At 44.6% G+C, this 19,373-nt stretch overlaps 1 protein-coding gene across 6 annotated transcripts in view; it reads left to right on the top strand.

Moving 5' to 3' along the window:
• The window catches only part of OMA1 (OMA1 zinc metallopeptidase), a 170,027-nt gene that overhangs the window by 34,249 nt on the left and 116,405 nt on the right, over positions 1 to 19,373 (top strand). For 2 of the 6 annotated variants that reach the window (XM_075003230.1, XM_075003231.1), the window contains exon 9: positions 7,371 to 10,350. The exons of 2 other annotated variants lie outside the window; for them this stretch is intronic. In XM_075003230.1, the coding sequence (XP_074859331.1) occupies positions 7,371 to 7,595 (225 nt within the window). In that variant the 3' untranslated portion in view covers positions 7,596 to 10,350. Of the gene's footprint in view, positions 1 to 7,370; positions 10,351 to 19,373 lie in introns of those variants that run through there. 2 more of the 6 variants (XM_075003233.1, XM_075003234.1) reach the window with 2 other exon arrangements.

Here is a 19,373-nt window from a genome sequence, read left to right as displayed (position 1 = left end):
ACAGAAGTGATCTACGCATGCTGCCTCTGTTAGAAGGGTCTGAATGAATTTCAAATTGAGTCAAACCCTTCCATCTCAGAAGGTATATAGGAATACTATAATTCAGCTCTTCTCACTATGTTGGCAGCATGCCCGCTGAACTAGGAAGGTGAAGGGAGGAGAGCAATCCGCTGGGTTCATACTACTTTGCACTAGAAGATGTACCTGGTGTTGTTGGGGTCCTAAACCAAGTTTAAAAAAAAATTAAAAGGAAAATACATGTTTGTTTAAATGGTGGCCTCGTGCTTTATTTCAGTGGCAGGGCGTGGAGAATGTAGGTTATAAGAGGGCTCAGGGCAGGTGTTAACTCTGTGTGGGGCTGTGGACAGGGGTAGGGGTCCAGGAGTGAATGCAGAGCCTGGGAGAGTTAGGGGTGTGTGTGCAGAAGTCAGGAGGTGGAGGGTACGGGGTTAAGGGCAGGGGGCAGGGATAGATAGTAGGGGTGGAGGGTGCACAGTTAGATATGTGATGGGGCTTAGGGTGGGATTGAGGGGGAGAGGTCGAGGGCAAGGGCATGGTAAATATGAGAACTTATGGGGGACTTAGCCAGTGGTCTCAAGGAGGCAGGGTGAGGCCACAGCTCCTAGTGCCTCTGCCTGTCCCTGCATTGGAGGGCCTGGTCAGGTGCCAGTCCTGGCCTCTCCCACCTGTCCTGTGGGGACCGGGCTCGGGGGGTGACAGGTTGAACCCCAGCCCCTTGCCTGCTAGCACTTTGGCATGTACTGAGGGGAGGGCACTTCAGGGCATACCTCCTGCCTTCCTCTCCCCTCCCCACCAGCACACTGAAGGGGTACAATTTGGGCCACAGCTCCTGGCCCAGCCACAGCCCTGAGGTGGAGCTAGAGGGGGACCATGAGGGCTAGAGCTGGTCAAAATCACTGGACCCAGTCCTGGGGTGAGGTGGGGGAGAGGGTTGGGCTGGCCTGGGGCTGGGTGGCAGTCCTGGTTCTGGGGAGGCCACCCCAGCTCAAGCCCTGTGAGGGCGGTGGAGGAGTCCTGGGAGCTGAGGCTGAGGCACATCTCCTAGCTCCTTGTCCAGTACCTTGTGGGGGGTGGGGAGTGCAGTTTGAGCCATGGCTCCCAGCCTCCCCTCCTGTCCCAGTGGGGGAGGGATGTCATCAAGCCAGGGCTCCCAGCCTGTCTGCAGCTCTGTGAAAGGGACGATGAGGGGGTTGTAAGAGCCAGGGAGGCAGCTGCCCAGCTCGAGGCTCGGGCAGTGGCTGAGGGAGCTGGGCCAGGGCTGTGATGCTGGGCTTGGTCCCAAGGGGTGGGGTCACTCCAGCTCTGGGTTGACCATGGGCTCAGTCCCAGCCCTGGCTGCACCTCCTGTGGAGAGGGCAGAGAGGCCTGAGCTAGGCTGTAATGCTGGGTCTTGCCCCAGCTTGGGGGAGTGGGTGGGTGGTGAGGGCCAGGGCCAAGCTACAGCACTGGGCCCAGCGCTGGTTCCAGCTTGTGGAGTGGGGTGGGTAGGCTGCAGCTTCTTTCCTGGCCTGGGGGTGGCAGCAGGGGGGAGAGAGGCACATACCTTGCTGGCGGCATGAAGAGCCCTGTCTCCTCATGAGACTTTTGCTGTTGTGGCTGTCCCCAGTGGTCACTATTCCGTATGAAATCCTGTGGCACCTTATAGACTAACAGATTTTTGGAGCATAAGCTTTAGTGGGCAAAGACCCGCTTATTCTCCAAAATACCTGTTAGTCTATAAGGTGCCACAGGGCTTCTTGTTGTTCTCAAAGATACAGACTAACACAGCTACCTCTCTGATATTCAGTATGACTGTTCCCTGCCCTTGCTGCCCCCCAGTGGTGAGTCGAGTTTGCCATCCTTCCTGTTGGTTTCCCTCTCTTTCCATGTTTTCGGAAATCCTGGGATTCAAACATTTCCCACTTTCCAGGCACAACAGAACCCTGACCTTGGTTTAAATTAGGGTACAAGAAACCTGCCTACCAAATTTCCTGGTCGCAGCTCATGTGGTTTAAGAGGAATTCTTGAACAAACGTAGCACTGAGAAGCAGGCAGACAGACGCACTCTAAAATATATAATGGATTGCCATCACAGGTGGGGAATGTCTCTCCTCTGCTCTGAAAAGAGTCCTTAGGAGTGGAATGCAAGGCTGCCCTGGACTTCCCTGCCTCACACATTCTGGGGCACCAGTTGGGGGAGGGAGAATGGTGAGGAGGGAATGTTGTTCATGGTCTACAGTGGGTCTCAGTGCCCCTCTTACAGGCACCTCAGGAACTCTGCTGCTTCATCAGCTGCAACATCTCCAAAATCTGGACTTCATGCTCTCTGAGCACTCTCCTCTCCTTCCAGTCTGCCCGCCTCTCCTCCAGGCATTCAGCTGTGTCCTGTACTTGCAGGCAGCTTGCATGTGCTCTAGCAACATACTTTCTCCTTTGAGTGATTGCTCATGTGCATTCCAGTTTAGGTGTGTGCTGGGCGCATGCTCACTTGCTGGCAGCTTTTTGCCCTAGCCAGTAGCCCTAGGGTTGGTATGGTGCCCCCTGGAGTGGCACCCATATGGCTGCCCATATATGCACCGCCCGCCCCACCCCCTGCTCAGTTCCTTCTTGCCATGCTGTCAGTTGCTGGAGCTCCCTCATTGTCGAGTGTTCACTGGTAGCCTCTTCCCCTACTTAGACGATGGGTTGATCCAAGGTCAGTCACAGTGACAGGTGGTGTGACACGTGCAGCTGATACGAGAGACATTCGACACACTAGACCTCCTGGTGAACGAGGCAAAGTCCTTACTAGCCCCAGCTCAGGTCATGGAGTTCATGGGCACCCGACTAGATGCAGAGCAAGCCAGGGCCTTTCTGCCCCAGAGCAGGGCCCAAGCCATGGCGTCTTGCATCCAAGGCCTGATCAGGTTCCCAACCATGATGGCCAGGGGATGCCTCAGACTGTTGGATCACATGCTGGCATGCACGTTCGTAGTCCAGCGTGCCAGGTTGCGAATGTGCCTCCTCCAGCTGTGGCTAGCCTCAGTATACAGGCCTGTCAGGGACAATATAGACAAGTTAGTGACAGTCCCCCCAAGAGTGTTAACGGCATTACACTGGTGGCTAGAGGCCTGGTTGATCTGCATGGGAGTGCCCTTCAATCCCCTGCAATCCTCCCTCTCCCTGGTCACAGATGCCTTGGACCTGGGCTGGGGGGCACACCTGGAGGACCACCAGATTCAGGCCCTATGGAGCAAGTTTGACACTCAGCTCCACATAAGCACAGCCAGCGGAGGAGTCACAGTCTGCACAGACAATGCTATGGCAGTGTACTATATAAACAAACAAGGGGGCGCGCGCTGTTTGCCCCTGTGTCTCAAGGCACTTGTGCTCTGGGACTTCTGCACCAGGTTCTCCTGAGGGCGCTCTACCTGCCTCAGGCTTACAACTCCCTAGCGGGCTGTCTCAGCAAGTCCTTCGTGCACCATGGTCGCTACATGTAGAAGTACTGAGTTCAATTTTCCAGAGGTGGGGACGTCCCCAGGTAGACCTCTTCGCCCCTCATCTCAACGCAAAGTGCTCTTGGGCAGACGCCTTCAGCATTCGTTGGTTGGGACCCTTGCTTTACGCCTTCCCACCGATACCGCTCACCCACCAAACACTGCTGAAAATTTGGTCCGACCACGCATCAGTTATCCTGGTTGTCCCAGTTTGGGGTTGGCAGCACTGGTAGTTGACCCTCTTGGAGATGTCTGTTTGTGACCCGGAGGTGCTTTTGCTATGCCCATATCTGCTGACGCAGGAGGAGGGGAGACTGCAGCACCCCAATCTCCAGGCACTGCATCTCACAGCATGGAGGATCCATGGCTGAGACCGGTTGAGCTGGCCTGCTCTGAACCTGTCAGGGAAGTATTGTTAAACAGCAGGAAGCCCTCTATGAGGGCAACATACGTAGCCAAATGGAAGAGGTTTACCATATGGGCCACTCAAAGGGGGTTATCCCCAGGGGAGGTCTCAATACCTCATATCCTAGACTACTTGCTGGCCCTAAGCCAGACAGGGCTGTCACTATCCTCCCTGAAAGTGCACTTGGCAGCTATTTTGGTGTTTCACCCGGGACCCAGGCTGTCATTGGTCTTAGAGCCGGTGGTGAAAAGGTCCATGAAGGGAATGGAGAGGGTCAAACCGCAGGTTTGGGCCCCCTGCCAACATGGGACCTTAATTTGGTTTTGTCAAAGCTTATGGCTCCCACATTTGAACCCCTTGCCACCTGTTTCGTGTTATTCATTGGTTACAAGACAGCATTCCTGATGGCCATCGCCTCAGCCAGAAGGGTGTCAGAGCTCAGGGCCCTGACGGTGGACGCACTTTATATGGTGTTTCACAAGGATAAGGTCAGGCTGAGACCCCACCTAGCATTTCTGTCTAAGATAGTCTCTCCCTTCCACATTAAGCAAGACATCACCTTACTGGGGTTCTGTCCAAAGCCCCATGCCTCCCCTAGGGAGCAGAGCTTACACAGTTTGGATGTCCGGAGGGCACTGGCCATCTATATGGACAGAACAAACAGCCAGCTGTTTGTTGCAGTGGCAGACAGGATGAAGGGGCACGCAGTCTCCTCTCAATGGATCTCCTCCTGGATAGTGGCCTGTATCAGAGAGTGCTACAACCTGGGCTCACTCCCCCAATGAGGGCTCACTCCACCAGGGAACACGCGTCCTTTGCGGTGTACTTGGCCAGGGTCCCTATCCAGGACATCTACAGGGCGGCCACTTGGTCCTCCAATCACATGTTCTCAGTGCATTACGCAGTAACGCATCACGCACGGGAAGACGCTGCAGTGGGCAGGGCTGTCCTGCACTCCTTTCGGGGCTCTGACCCTGCCTCCTAGGCATTGGCTGGCATTTATCCAGATTGGAATGCACATGAGCAATCACTCGAAGAAGAAAAGACAGTTGCCTGTTCCGTAACTGGTGTTCTTCGAGATGTGTTGCTCATGTCCATTCCAGAACCCTCCTGCCTTCCCCACTGTCGGAGTAGCCAGCAAGAAGGAACGGAGGGGTGGGGGGGCGGGTCAGGTAGTGCATATATGGGCAGCCATATGGGCGCCACTCCAGGGGGCACCGCACCAACCCTAGGGCTACTCACTAGGGCAAAAAGCTTCCGGTAACTGGGCATGCGTCCAGGACACACCCAAATTGGAATAGACATGAGAACACCAGTTACAGAACAGGTAACTGTCTTATCCCATGTTTGTTTTCTCCTTCAGATCTGTGCCAGTCTAACAGCTGGGCAGGGTGGAGCGGAGGTCAAGGGTGTCCACTTTTGAGCACACTGCAACAAAACAAAGTGAAGTTCAGCCATTAGGATGATACATTTGCCATAGATGAGCTAAGTTTTACAACGCAAAGGAATCCAGTGAAAGAATCTCTGGTGTACAGTAGGCATGTGTTATGCAGAAGGGCACTTTTGGTTTTTGAGCATCTGCTGTGCAACAGGCAATGTACAGAGATCTTAAGGGACCTGCCTGTCATGATAAGTCACAGGGCCCAGATTGGGGCATGCTTTCAAGACTGCAATTTGTAAAAGCAGTACCTGTAGCTGTGCATGGTGCAAGTGAGTGTGGGTGGGTGCAGTGCAGATTGTGCTATCGGGCCTGTCTCTCTCTTGTGGTCACCACATGCTGCTACTCCCAGCTCTGCTGGAAGAGTAAAAGTTTCCCTTCCCCTAGCAGCCTGGGGATGCTGACTGAAGGTGAGCAGAAGGCTGCTTGTTTTGCTGCACTGCTCTGTGGTGCAGTGATGCAAGATTACTTACTGGAGGCTTGGTGAGGAACGGGGTTCTATCGTGGAGATCAGAATGAAGCAGTCTTCCCTGAAAACGTTGTGAGAAGAACTAGAGTACCTGTCTGAGAGTTTTATGAGCAGCTGCATGGGATTCGGAGATGGGGAGGGACACCTAACCACTGCCCTCAAAGGATCCATGGACAGCTCCCAAGGGATTCCTCAGGCAGCCGCTGGCAACAGCAAGGAGGATAGGGATCAGGAAGAGGAGGATGAGAACAGTCCTGATCTCACTGGCAGCCAGGAACTTTTTTAACTTTGGATTTCATCCCCTCTTCCCAGGATGTGTTGCAGCTGGACCCTGATGGGAGCTGCTCATAAAATTAGCATGATTGTGGTGATGATCCAGAGCATCTATTGCTTCTTTTGTCTTCTGGTATACCTGCCTGAGCTTTATTTCCATGCTGCACTGCTGGGTGTCCCTGGTGTATCTTTTTTCCCCACCATGTCCAGTGAGCTCTTGACATAGATGTCTGCATTCCTTTAGCTGCTTTGTAGCTCTGCCAGCAGAGCTTCATCCTGCGTTGTTCTCTCCCCTGCAACCAGTAATGAGGTCCTGGATCTTCTGCATGCTCCATGCTGGAGCTTGTTTGTGACCCTGGGAATTCATGGCCAGATGTGCTGCTGAGGTGTACTGCCTGCTTCACTCTACATGCTGGCCAAACAGGAATCGAAATTCAAACTTTCCCCAACGTTTCCTGCACACTTCGAGAGCAGCAGAGCTGAAAGTAGTGACCATGGATGTCACATTGGGCACTGTGTGACACCTCCAGGAGGCCAAGAATGTAGAATTTCACAGTTCTCCATATGTATTACCCTAAAGTTGACCTCCAAAGTCAGTTTTGGCATTATCCCTTCTGAAAAGCAGGAGTAGAGAAGTTGACCTTAGGAGCCCTTCAATTCATCAGAAGGGACCCTATAGTGTGGACTGATGGACTTAGGTCAGCTTTCTAAGCAGCTAAATTTGACCTGATCTCTTAATGTAGACCAGACCTAAGTTCCACTTGAGACTCTGGAGGGTGAAGGGCTTTCTTGAGCTTTGTGCCTGGAAGTTAACGTCCACCATGCTGCTGCTGATTTACTCTCATGTGTTAGGTCAGATACTTAGATAAAGTTATTCCCATAGTACAACACATGATCAAGATCACTTTCCTTCTTCTCTTTTTATAATCTTTTTAATTTACATGTGACCTCGCGTATGAGGTGGTTGAATTCACAAATAAAAGTCATTTAAGGACTTCATGCTATATAGTTAGTGTGGAACCAGCCTCTCCAAATAAACACTCTTCCTGAAGCTAGCTGGAAAAAAAATTGTAAAAATAGTATCTTTTATGGTATTAATAGCTCTGCTGTCCCTGAGAGGTCTTAGCTTCCATAGATAAATTGTCAGATAATATTGAAGTCACCAATATATAATTGGCAAATACAGTTCATATTGAAAAGTGAAGAGACTGGCTGTCATGCACTAAAGTGCATGCTCCTAATTTGTATTTGCCTACAATGCGTTTTAGTAAGTTAATTTGATTTTTTTACTGTTTGTTTTCCTAGGCGCTTAAAATAAGAGACACCTGCAATTGTCCATCTCTTTCTGGACCAGACCCTCGCCTCGTTTTTAAACTTAACATGAAACATCTTCTGGCAGCATCTAAGGATAAAGAAGGCAAAAATGCTACTGAACATGGTCCTGCAAAGCCCATAGTGGACTTTCCTTCTGTTCAAAAGGAGGAAAAAATTCCTGTATCTCTTGCCATTAAAAAGGAACCAACAAATTGATGTGAAAAGCATTCACCAGAAAAACTTCACAATTGGTTCATTGAACAGATTTTTTCCTGGAAGACTTCTGATTTCTTTGGGATGATGAAATGGACGGACAGCTGCAAATCATGTTTGTACTTTCACGGTGCCAAAATTCTGTTGAGGGAAACTTGTCTCTCTGGATCACAAAGTAGATCAAGCCACTAGTATTCTGCATTCCCAAACTTGTTGTGATGGCTCACTCAGTGCAGTGAGAAACTCTCCTCACACACAAATAGTAGTGTGTTGGAGCTGAGAGACTTTATTCAATGAAGGATGTTAAAATAAATCACTTAAGTGGGGAAGGGCAAAACTCTGTGCAATCCATTCACTCAAATAGCAGAGAAGCAATAAAATGGCCAGTGGGTTGTATATACATCCACCTAATTAGCTGTCTTTCTGCTGGGAATTTTCTTATTTTATATCATTTTAAAAGCACTTTAAAATATGACTTGATTCAGCATGTCACGTCAAACAATCCAAAATAATTGCATTTAAAAGCAGTCAGAAAATGTACAAAGAATCTTTTTTAAAAATGTGAAGAGCTGTGACTTTTAGCACACCTCAGCCTCTCTGTACAGTGAGCATCTCCAATTGAATAGAGAAATGTAACCTCCTTCCCTTGACTGGCAAACTTGATTTGAGAACAGCTCATTGGGATTTATATAGGTGAAAGGCAGAAGATTTCTCTGTTCCTTCAACTCATGTAAGTTTGGAGAGCCATTCTGCTTTCCTTTTTTTTGTCAGTCTGGGAGTTAAACTAGGAGACTGTGCAGCCTTGTTGGTGAGGTTGGGAAAAGGTCCAGAACCAGAAAGAACATTGTAATGGGCAGCAAAGAATCCCATTCCCGAGAATCTCCCTGCTACTGAGTTGTTTTATTCTTTGTCCTTTCATGACGGACTGACCTTTTCTCTAAATAGCTAAGCTTTTTGTGAAGCACTGCCAGAACATCATGTTTATTTTTGGCTTGTTGATAGGCTCTTGCTTTCCGTTTCATGAAAGTGCTGATCTTTCTGGAATAAAAAAACAACAAAACCGTGAACGAAAGAGGAAGAAATCCTCTTCCTTTACTGATTGACATCTATACTCTTTGTATTGTATTGAGGATATATATTCTTTTATTAAAATAAAGTTCAAGAAGAAAATGACCGTTGCTTTTGTATCTGATAAGTGGGAAAACTACGGCATTTGATAAGGATGTTTGACAATGTGCAACTCATCATAGCACGGATGGCATTTGAATGATCTTGTGTATTATAAAGGGGAGAACTGTGATATTTTAGAAGGTACCAAACAAAGGACAATTTCTTTTCTGTTAAATTTCATTTGAATGCAAACTTTCCCTAAAAGACCATATTCAGCAGTGGCAGTAAGCACAAGGTTTGAAAGAGTTTATGAACAGTTCATTTGCTGATTTAACTCAAAGAACTTGGGTCCTTGGAGCCATCTGACATCTCAGTTTCAGGTTGAAAGGGCTGTACAGTATTTACAGGGCTGACTATGCTGATGTTTTCCAGGTCTCCTCCTATATATTCAGATTGACAGCATGTTACATGTAAGCTATTTTTAAATTTGGATGCAAGATGCCACTGGCAACAGGCAGAAGGTCCAGCATGACCATTATCCATCTGTCCATTATTTTAGTTCTTAGTGACAGGAGTTTGTGTAACAGACGTTCAGCAGTGTGTTAAGGCATTTGGACATCGTCACCTGAAGGTAAACAGAAAAACACACCATTTAGATTTCCCTGTGAATTGATATATTCATGATCCCAATGCTGCTTCTTTCCCACCCAATTGAGAGGGCTTATTTTGTTATTCAGTCCTTCTGAGTGATACGCAACATGATTTTATGTCAGGGAAGATGAGGGAGAACCCAGAGAATATTTTTATACAGTTCATGCGTTTTAAAATTCAAATTTATAGCAAGTTACAGAACTATCATATTTCTATTTTACCAATTCATTTTAGGAACCTTAAGTGTTATGTTGGTGAATGCTTGAGATACAAATGCTGGTATTCAGTAAGTAAGGGTTCTTTAAATTTCTGCGTATAAATGCCTTGCTTATCATATAAAGATTAGCTTGAACCAAAGCTCCTGACTTAACCTCTGGATATGGATGTGTTCAAAATCTATATCTGTATTTTGCATTTTGAACCTCTTTAAATACTTTGCCCATTGCTTTTAAAAATATTTCTTTTTCATTTTTGCATAAGGAATTAGGACATCCAAAGCTTGCCTCTTGAGTCGGACTCTTGTTAGTCTCATATGTCTAAATGCTTTCTAAAACCTATATGCTGCATTTGCCTAAACCCCTATAGAATTTGTTTAAATATTTTAAAAATACTTTCTTTCCCTTACAGAGATGGATGAAATTAAGATATTTTCTGCAGGTCTGAGAGCCTTGAGCAAAATCTACACTGACCCTTTTCTTTTATTTGTTAAAAGGAACTGTAATTCTAAATCCTTGTGAAGTTAATTTTAAAATATACTTCCATTACAAAAATATTGCAAATACCAACTTCTAACTAGCTGTGAAACGTTTGTGCTCTGAAACATTAGTGGAGTCCAGTGAAAGAAGTTGGAATTCAGGTGAAAGGAACTCAGTACTGAAAGATTCATGTAGTCACAGGAGGAAGAATGTGAAATGTAACATTAAGACAGACTGGTAAAAATATTTATACCTTGTAGTATTATTGATATATGCTGTGCTTCACAGCTTCTTATGGAAAAATTAAATCCACAGTGTACACAATACTAAATTTATTCCACATTTACCTTACCAGGAGAGTAGAAACATTTGAAAAAGAGAAAATATGCACAAAAATCCATCTTAAAATAAAAATGGCCTCTTGTAACTTCTTATTTCGTCATCTTTGGCATCTCGTTTTAAAAGAATGCCTATTTGATATTTATATATGCTGAGAAACCAAAGCAAAAAGCTGTTTAAAAATGCATTTTGTTTTGAAACTCCATCTGGAGTTATTAAAAAAGATAAATTTGCAAGATCAGATTATTAAACTATCTGTTCTGTGGCTCTTGTGTAATGCTGCACTTCGTTTGCAATGTTGAGGGCTGAAAAGTCACTTCTCAAATAATCCCTCTATCTTCAGGCACTTAACAGTTTTACCTATGTCTACACTAAAACAATCTGTTGACAGAAGTTTCTGTAAGAATGCAGAGGGCCTCCCAGAGCATCCAGACCAGCTGTTGGCAGAATCTGTTGACAGTGGCTTTCTGTTTCATAAGGGAGTGGCAGAACGCTGTCGGCAGAAGTGCCACATTCTGTCAATTTACTGTCTACAGAACACCTCGGGAATGTGGACACTTCGCAGGTTTTGTTGAAAAAACTTTAGTGTAGACATAGCCTTATTCTGTGTGTGCTGGTATTTCTTATGCATACTCACAGTTCAGAGGATTTTATTAGTGGGCAGGGAGAGAAGGAGTTGGTAAAATGTTCACATGGATTTATAATGAATATTAAAATTATCACTTTTTTTAACTTCAGATGTGTCATAGATCTAGAATGCTCATAACTGGCATTTCAAGGTCACTCTAAGTATGTTTACGTGTATTAATAAGCCTCTCAAAACACACGTACAGGTGAGTGCAACAAGGGTGCCTATTGTCACCTTTCCTGTGCTTGATCACAATGGACGGGATTATGAGCAGGGCAACAGATGGCCATCCATGAGGCATTCAGTGGATGCTTTTCAAACATCTAGAGGACATTGATTTTTGCTAATGATGTTGCCCTTTTTTCACCCAACATGGAAGCAAAGGTCACACCACTGAACAAAATTGTCTCTATGACTGGACTGAGCATTAACAAGGGAAAAACCAAGAGAATGAGGATCAACCAATCCAACAACACCACCATCACACTGGGAGGGAATGACCTGGAAGATCTGGAGCAGTTCATCTACCTGGGGACTATTATGAGCTGAGACGGAGGAATAGATAAGGATATCGGTGTCAGGACAGGGAAAACTACAGCTGCATTCAAGATTCTTCATCCCATATGCAATTCACAAATAATATCTGCAAAGACAAAACTGAGTATCCTCCACACAAATGTGAAATGTGTTCTATGGATGCGATACCAGGTGTACTAAGAAGTCTTCAAATCACAAAGTACAGACATTTGTAACAGATGCCTGAGGTACATCCCTCACATCACATGGCAAGACTTTGTCACAAATTAGGAGCTTTGGTACAGAGCAGGACAAGAACCACTTGACGTTCAAATCAAGAGAAGAAAGTGGGGATGGCTAGGCCACATTCTCAGAAAACCATCATCCAGCATAGTCCGTCAAGCTCTCAGATGGAACCCACAAGGGAAAGGCAAAAGAGGAAGATCTTGGGCAATGTGGAGAAGATCTACTGAGATTGAAGGACAATAACTGGGGTGCTTCTGGGGTCAGTTAGAAGTTTTGTCCCAGAACAGAGTGAAGTGGAGGAGACTTGTAGATGACCTATGTTCCACTTGGGAGTACAAGGGTTTAATATAGTTGGAGACACTAGGACATAGTTAGATAAAGTAACTTTACAAAGGCTACAAAGCAGGTCAGTGGAATAGCGTGAAACAGAGCCCAGGATGCCTGACTCGATCCTCAGCTCTGAACGCTAGACTACAATGACTGTTTCTAGAATCACATTTTCTTTTAAATAAATTGCAGTAATTTCTATTTGAAAACTATATATTATTACACACGAACAGCATGTGGTCCTCTGCTAGTTGTTCCTGCAGAAGTTTGGAGGAGTGCATATTTGGTTAATATTCTACGCTGTCTACCCAAACCTTGAATAATCCTTAACTGTTCTTTGCGTTCAGGGTACCCTGACCATTCTCTGAAGGCCTCATTGTTTTTCCCCTCTGCCTGACCCTACTAAAGATATTCCTAAATTCTGTTGGTGTTATGTTTGAGACTGAGCAAAGAACTCAGGAAATTCCGCTATGTGATTCTCACAGCAAACTTAGCTTGGCTGTGTATGAAGGCATAAAATGAACTTTGTACAAGTAAGTCATGATTTTCCATTAGTTTTGCATAGGAACGGTGCTCGCAGTGTGGCCAAATTATAGCGATGGTGGGAATCATAACTCTGAATTTGTTTCTTTTTAGAATCTAAATTATAGTGTAGTGCAAAACTACATTAATACATTTTAATATGCTGCAAAGGTACTGTAGCAGACTTCACAAGATGGTGTTACATGGAATCTTAGCAACAGCAAATGAAGGACACCCAAGAGTTATCAAAAGTAACCTTGCATTTTCTTGTACTATTTCTGAATCTTCCTTTGAAAATCAGTTTATTTAGATATTTTTAGAGGAAAAACTGTGATGCTGAGGTGAATTGTTTGCCTCAGTCTAGTTTCTAATGAAAGAAAGGCAGCATCATATAAACTTCAATGGCAGCTGATGCTGACTTGGGGTTCTTTAGAGTTGACCATGACTTGGATAACTTAGGCCATGTTTATGCCACAAAGTTTAGTCAAATTTACTTGACATCAAGCCTCTGATTTAAGCAAATTGATCCTGCGCATCCACACACTGCTCATAATGCCAGAGCGCTTCTCTAGTGCACGCTGAGGGGCTAGCTATCCCATGTTGCGTGTAGCTGTGTGAAATTTTGGTGTGGGCTTGCAGTGCCTTATGGGCCCAGAACATTGGTGGAGGTGGTTATGGGAATATGGTGTTGGCCTTCAACGATGCACTTACCTCTCTCACATCCGTGCCTTGGCAAACAAAACAAGCCTTTTTTCAAAAGCCTAATAAGGATGAACCCCACCCAAGTGTATGTTTACTCTGTAGTATTTACACAGCCAGGACAGGAGCCACCACGCTAAACATTGGTGAAAGAGAAAAGAGCTTGCAGTATCGAAATAATGTAGCGTTTTGACTTAATACACATCTTAAAAACAAAAGCCTCACCATGTTGTGAAGATCTGGCTGGAATTGACAATTTCTGCTGATTATTGTGCCTTCACAATAATTTAATGAAAAATAGTTTAATGAAAAACTAGTGGAAAAAATAGTTTAATGAAATAGCATGTATCGACAAAAAATTATAATAGCCCATTTTTTCGAACTTGTACGGAAGTTCTTTTCATCCTGACACTGTAATCTCTGCTCTATATATGATCTAAATGTTACAGTTGAAAAGTTCTTTTCTGAGTGCAACAATCCTAATTTATTGTGGTGACTGTGCCTTTAAAACCTTATAACCTTAAGAAATAAACAAAAGGAAGTTCTTTAGAGTGACTAGTGTATTTCTTTGTTTTTCCTATGTCTGCTCCTCAAAACCATCTTAGATCCTGAGTACCAAAAATGTCTGTGCTAATCACTCTTTTTTTTTCCACCCCATTTGGCAACGTCTTATTTCCTCCCCTCCACCCACACACACTTCCGCAATTTAAAAAGGAGTTGAAATTAACCTGTTTTTATCCTGATTCATGCATCATTGCCATTGCAGGCATATTGTCAGTTGTGTAAATTGTGGGATCAAGGATTCTCTTGTGTGCTGTTTCTAGTTTTTGGGGGGCTTGTCCGAAAACAGAGAAAATGAAAAATGTGTATGTTTATTTTGAAGAATGTACTTTCCATTTACATTCAGTTCCATAAACCATCAGAACTGTGCTCCTGAAAATATTTAGCATTGAAAGCCAATGTAATTCTTGCTTTTTTTTTTTCCTTCCAAAGACTGATTCCACCTCACTTCACATTAATTGGAAGAGAAAAATATACATAATTGAAAACCTGATTTCAAATGCAGAACTCTGATAAAGTTCCTACTAATGACAGTGCGTTGTATTTGCATAGTATTTTTCAGGCTGTGTAGAGCACAGCTCAGGAAGGATAAGAGCAGTGGATGACTTCACTCCTGTGCTCTCCTAGATCTCTACCCTCAGCATAATTTGCAGACAATGCTGTAAATTGCACTCATTGGCGTTGGCTCCATGGAGATGCTAAATCATCTGGATATAAATGGTTTATCATGAAGACCTAGTTCTACGCACCTTTTGCTCCAGCCACATCCCCTACACTAGTGACTAAATTGGCTAATGGTGTGGAACAAAGTGGGTGCTTCCCAGCTGAGAAATATGGCTGTACATAGATCTCAAAGACTTGGTAATGTCAGTCAAGTGTTATCTTTGAGATTAAGAATAGAAGTGGTGACTGCTTTGGGGTTCCCCAGTTACTGATCTTGAGACAACCCTGGGCCTTACTGTGAGACATGCTGACTCCCTACCACTCTAGGTGAGTGGATGGGAGCTCCAGGTGCATAATCTGAATATTGGTCCAAGTTGGAGACGGGTTTAGTGATTTTTTTTCTACCTGGTTGATGAAATGTTTGTGAACAGCCTGGCTTTTTGTTTTACCATTTCCTCATCTCTCCAGCTGTGTTCTGTAGAGAATGCACGTAATGGGAATGCAAGTTGCTAAAGGAAATCAACCTGTTGTGTCGGTGACCTCGTTCATGCTGCTTTTTCCTTCCTGGGCTCTGATACTTATGTTTGGACACCTATTAAGAAGTGTTCATTTTGTAAACATGCAGTCAAATATGAGTAACAGACTGCTAGAATTAGTCAATGAGTCTTCTAATTGTATTAAAACTTTCACAAAAGTCTTCAATTTTACTCCACTCCTAATGCTCATATGATGTTGTAGCAAATAAATGTGGGTCAGTAAGGTTGTACAGTTGCTACTCTCCTCATGTCAAAGCTCATTCCAACCAGTTCTTTCTGGAGTTAAATGTCCTCTTGATTCTTTGTGATGGTTTCTCAAATAGTGCAAGAACATTTTTAATCTTCAAGAAGTCTTTCCATAAAGGTTTTTGCCTTACATATTTCTTCCAACCTAGCCGCATTCCAAAAGCCATAAACAGCTTTGGGCTCTTAGTCCTCAACGTTTTGGGGAAAAAAGATTTGTGTGACACCATTCCAATCTTGTGGCCAAGGTTGTCTGTGCTGCCCAGTGTCTTGCTTCAGCATGAGACTGCTGGGAGCACTCCTGATGGTGAAGAGTTAATTTGGTTTCCATCCTCTTTCAGCCATTGGTCTTTGCTAAAACCAACAAAAATGGGGTGGGCAGGGGAAAGAGCTAGGTTTATTTTTTGTGATGTGAATCCTTGAACGATGAGAAGTGGATGAGGCTACTAACTTCTGTTACCTAGGTTACTAAAAAATTGGAAGATAATAACTTTCAGTCAGTCTTTTAACACTTAGGCTGTGTAAATATGTGAGAGAAAAGAAGGGCCAGTCCTTGCAAATTTTATCAGAAGTCTCAAATATTTGGTATTTTATTTTAAACCTGAGCATCTAGAATCCTGTAACTTCATGAAAATATCAGCTTTCTTAAAAAAAAAAAAAAAAGATTTTAGCCCTAGTGCTTGCAGAGAAAAATGGAAAGTGACAAAGGAAGTTCACCTGAAAAGCTCAGACAGCAGGAAGGTAATAAAAAGAACCCCTAATTCATTATTTAAAACTAACGTTTTGGGACCTGATTCATGACTTTTTCCACTACTTGGCTCTGGTCTTTAGTGACTGGCTCATGGAGTTGTGCTCTGAAAAAATTCTCCTCAAATAGCAGACACAGTAAGGGAACTCAGGACAAAAAGTAAAACTGGGGGGGTCTTTTCTTTCAACACTTCACATTTTCTCAAGGATTTGTTCCTTCACTCCAACAATCCTCCAAATCTCCAGATTGGTGCCTCCCACTATGTCTTTATTCCTCTAACTTACTGAGCTGCACCATACTTTTGCTCATTTGCTCTGGCTCCCTCTGACTCATCCTTTCCTAGCCCTTTGTCACCTTCTCCTCAGCCTTCTTTTCTCTTTTTCTCTCTCCTTACGCACTCAGCGCTCATTCCTCTCCTTTACTTCCCCGGGGGCAAGCAAAGCATGGAGGGCAGGGAAGCAGGGTGCTCCCCCTCCCCCAAATAATTGTTGGGAGCATAGTACTCCCCTGGCCTTGGTGCCAGGGCATGACAAGTGAGCTCCTCCAGACCTGGGACCCCTCCAAAAGCAATCAACTTTAAATTCCTGTGCAGGCCCCAGAAAACCACCTGATAGTTAATTAAGTTGGCCATCTTCACAGGCCAAGAGAAAGGAGACTGGATCGGCAAGTTCTGCCTCGCTTTTGCCTCTCACAATCAGCTGTTGGGGGTAGGGAGCTGATTTGGGCAAAAAAAAAGCTTTTATGTCAACTGTGCTACAGACATAAAGGCTGTGGCTACACTCGCCCCTCCTTTTGGAGTGGCTATGGTAATGTGGCGCTTTGGAATATGCTAACGAGGCACTGCTCTGAATAGGGGCTAGTGTGGCCACAGCCGGAGTCTCTGGTGTCCCTCTCTGTTGATTAGACCAGTGTTTTCCAATTTTACTTGGCCATGGAATTCTTTTAAACTTGAAAGAATTTTGCAGAGCCCCATTCCCAGGCTCTGCTTCCCTTGGTCCCCTCAAACCTACCCCCACATCTCTTGGCTTAATCTGCTTCAGTCCTCAGCCCCCAAATCCAGCCCCCTGTCCTCCAGCTTTACTCCCCATCCCTCAAACCCACTCCCCATCCCCAGGCTTAACCTTTCTCAGCCCCAACCTGCCCCACCTCCCCCAGGACTAACCTGCCTCAGCCCCTAACTGGTTTCTGGGACTAGCCCATCCATTGTGCTGGCTGGGGAGCCTATGCCAGGTGGCCACACACACCCAGCAGAAGGAAAGCTGGCATGGAGCTGTTCCGCTGGTGGGGGTGAGCTGAGCCATGCCCACAGGAGGGGTGTGGCCACTCAGGTAGTGGGTCGGGTGTAGGTCTCTCTGTGGCTCCCTGCCCTGTTGCCGCTGAAATAATGGAACTAAAATCAGTGGGTTTAACAGCCTGCCATTGGTTAAACCAATTAAATTTAGTTCTACTGTTTCAGCAGTGGCAGGGCAGGGACCTGTGGAAGAGTCAGGTATTGTAATGGAATTTTCTGGCTGAACCCTTGTTTTCACTTTGCGGAACCCTAGGGTTCAATGGAACGCCATTTGAGAAACACGGGACTAGAATAATTGCAAGCAGTTGCTCAATCTGCTTGAGTGTCATACTTTTCCTAGCTGTGTCTTATAGCTACACGCGAAGATATATATGAATTATCTTTGTCTGCAGCATACAAATTCATTATAACTACCATCTAGGCTGAAATTGAGCTTGTGACCTGGAGGTGAAAGGGCTCATAACCTGTTATTAATTCTCTGATGATGATCAGTCCCCACTAATTTAATGTTTCAGATGTAATTTTCTCCACAGGTATTATGGCTTCATTAGCACATGGTGCATGAGGTTTCTTCACACCCCAGCATCCATGTATAGCATTTACCTTTTAGAGTCAATGGTATAGTGACTGGAACATCCACATCCAAAACAGATGTTTTCAGTATCTGAGTTTGTTGGTTTTTTATAAACACTGAGTGAAATCTTGCAGTCTCAACTCATGAATTTGTTTTCTATTGACTCTCAAAATATTTTCCCCTGAATCTTTTCTTCCAGGTTGTACAGATTTATTAAATTAAAATGTCACTGACTATAGTCCGACTGTTAATTAGACACATCCAAGCACTTTCTGCTTTCTTGAGTGTGATAGAATTGTCAGTGTAATTCTCTTCCAGCCATAGTTTTGTTGTTATGGATCAGAGAGCCATAAACAAATGCAAAATTATAAGTTGTTTTTCCTTATCAGTTGTACCTGTTCAAGCATTAAATTCTCATTTGACTGATTATCACAATAATAATTACGACTGATAGCATTTGCACTGATGGAGCACAAAACATGTACCAAACTCCAAACTGTGCTGTATTTCTTTATCTAGCCTCTTTATCAAGCTTACCTTTTCACTGCAGAAAGGTGTTTTAAGGGTATGAATGTACAGGACAAAGTTTGACCATTATTTCTTCTGTTTTTAACAGAGGGATTAAAAAGTCTATTTGCCATAAGATATTTGGTACAGTTCACCAGAGAAACGAAAGGTTTTCTAGTCTCTTCTATTCATTAGATGGCACTAGCATTCCCCTGACAACATAGTCAAGACAGCTATCATTCTATCTGGTTTTCATCATGTTGATCTTTTCCTCTATAATCACACACAAAATATTCAGTGAATGCCAAAGAACCAGAGCAGGAAAGGCAACTTTTCACCACTAGATTAGAGTGAAAGAAAGGCATAAGCAATATATGGTAGCAGAATAAGCTATGGGCAGGTGCTAAATGTGCTAAGCACCTGACAAACTTAGAAATCTTCCAGTAGGCTTCCAGATTCTCCAATGGTGATATGTCAGAGGTCCAAATACTCAGCCACCCTCCTCCAGAGTGGTGAACCCTAGGGGACCAGGAAAGGTTCAAATACTTGCTACAGCAATGAAATCTTTCAGTGCCTTTGCTCTTTAATATTTGGGATGTGCCTGTAAGACTCAGTTCAACCCAGTGTTCAGTAACATTCTATCCTGTTCATGTTGGGTCCTGTTTCCTCTTTATCAGATAGTCTCGTACAAATAACACCAGCATTTAAATGACGTCTAACCCTGTCCAAACGCTTCCTTCCCACGCCACTCTCTCCATTCAAGCTAAGGCTTGAGGTAATTAAATTTCTCTCTTTTTCCCTCTAGCAACATTGATCTATATTGGGCATTTAGACTCCAGAGAACGAAAGCTCTTTATTCCTGTCTCGAATATATTGTCCTCAGATTTATTTCATACGTGCGCAGAATAAGTGATGAAGGAATAAT

This window comes from Carettochelys insculpta, chromosome 9 (assembly GCF_033958435.1).
Source record: "Carettochelys insculpta isolate YL-2023 chromosome 9, ASM3395843v1, whole genome shotgun sequence".
In the NCBI taxonomy this organism is placed as follows: Eukaryota; Metazoa; Chordata; order Testudines; family Carettochelyidae; genus Carettochelys; species Carettochelys insculpta.
The sequence above is the reverse complement of the archived record's forward strand: the minus strand, read 5'-3'. Positions and strand labels throughout refer to the sequence as shown.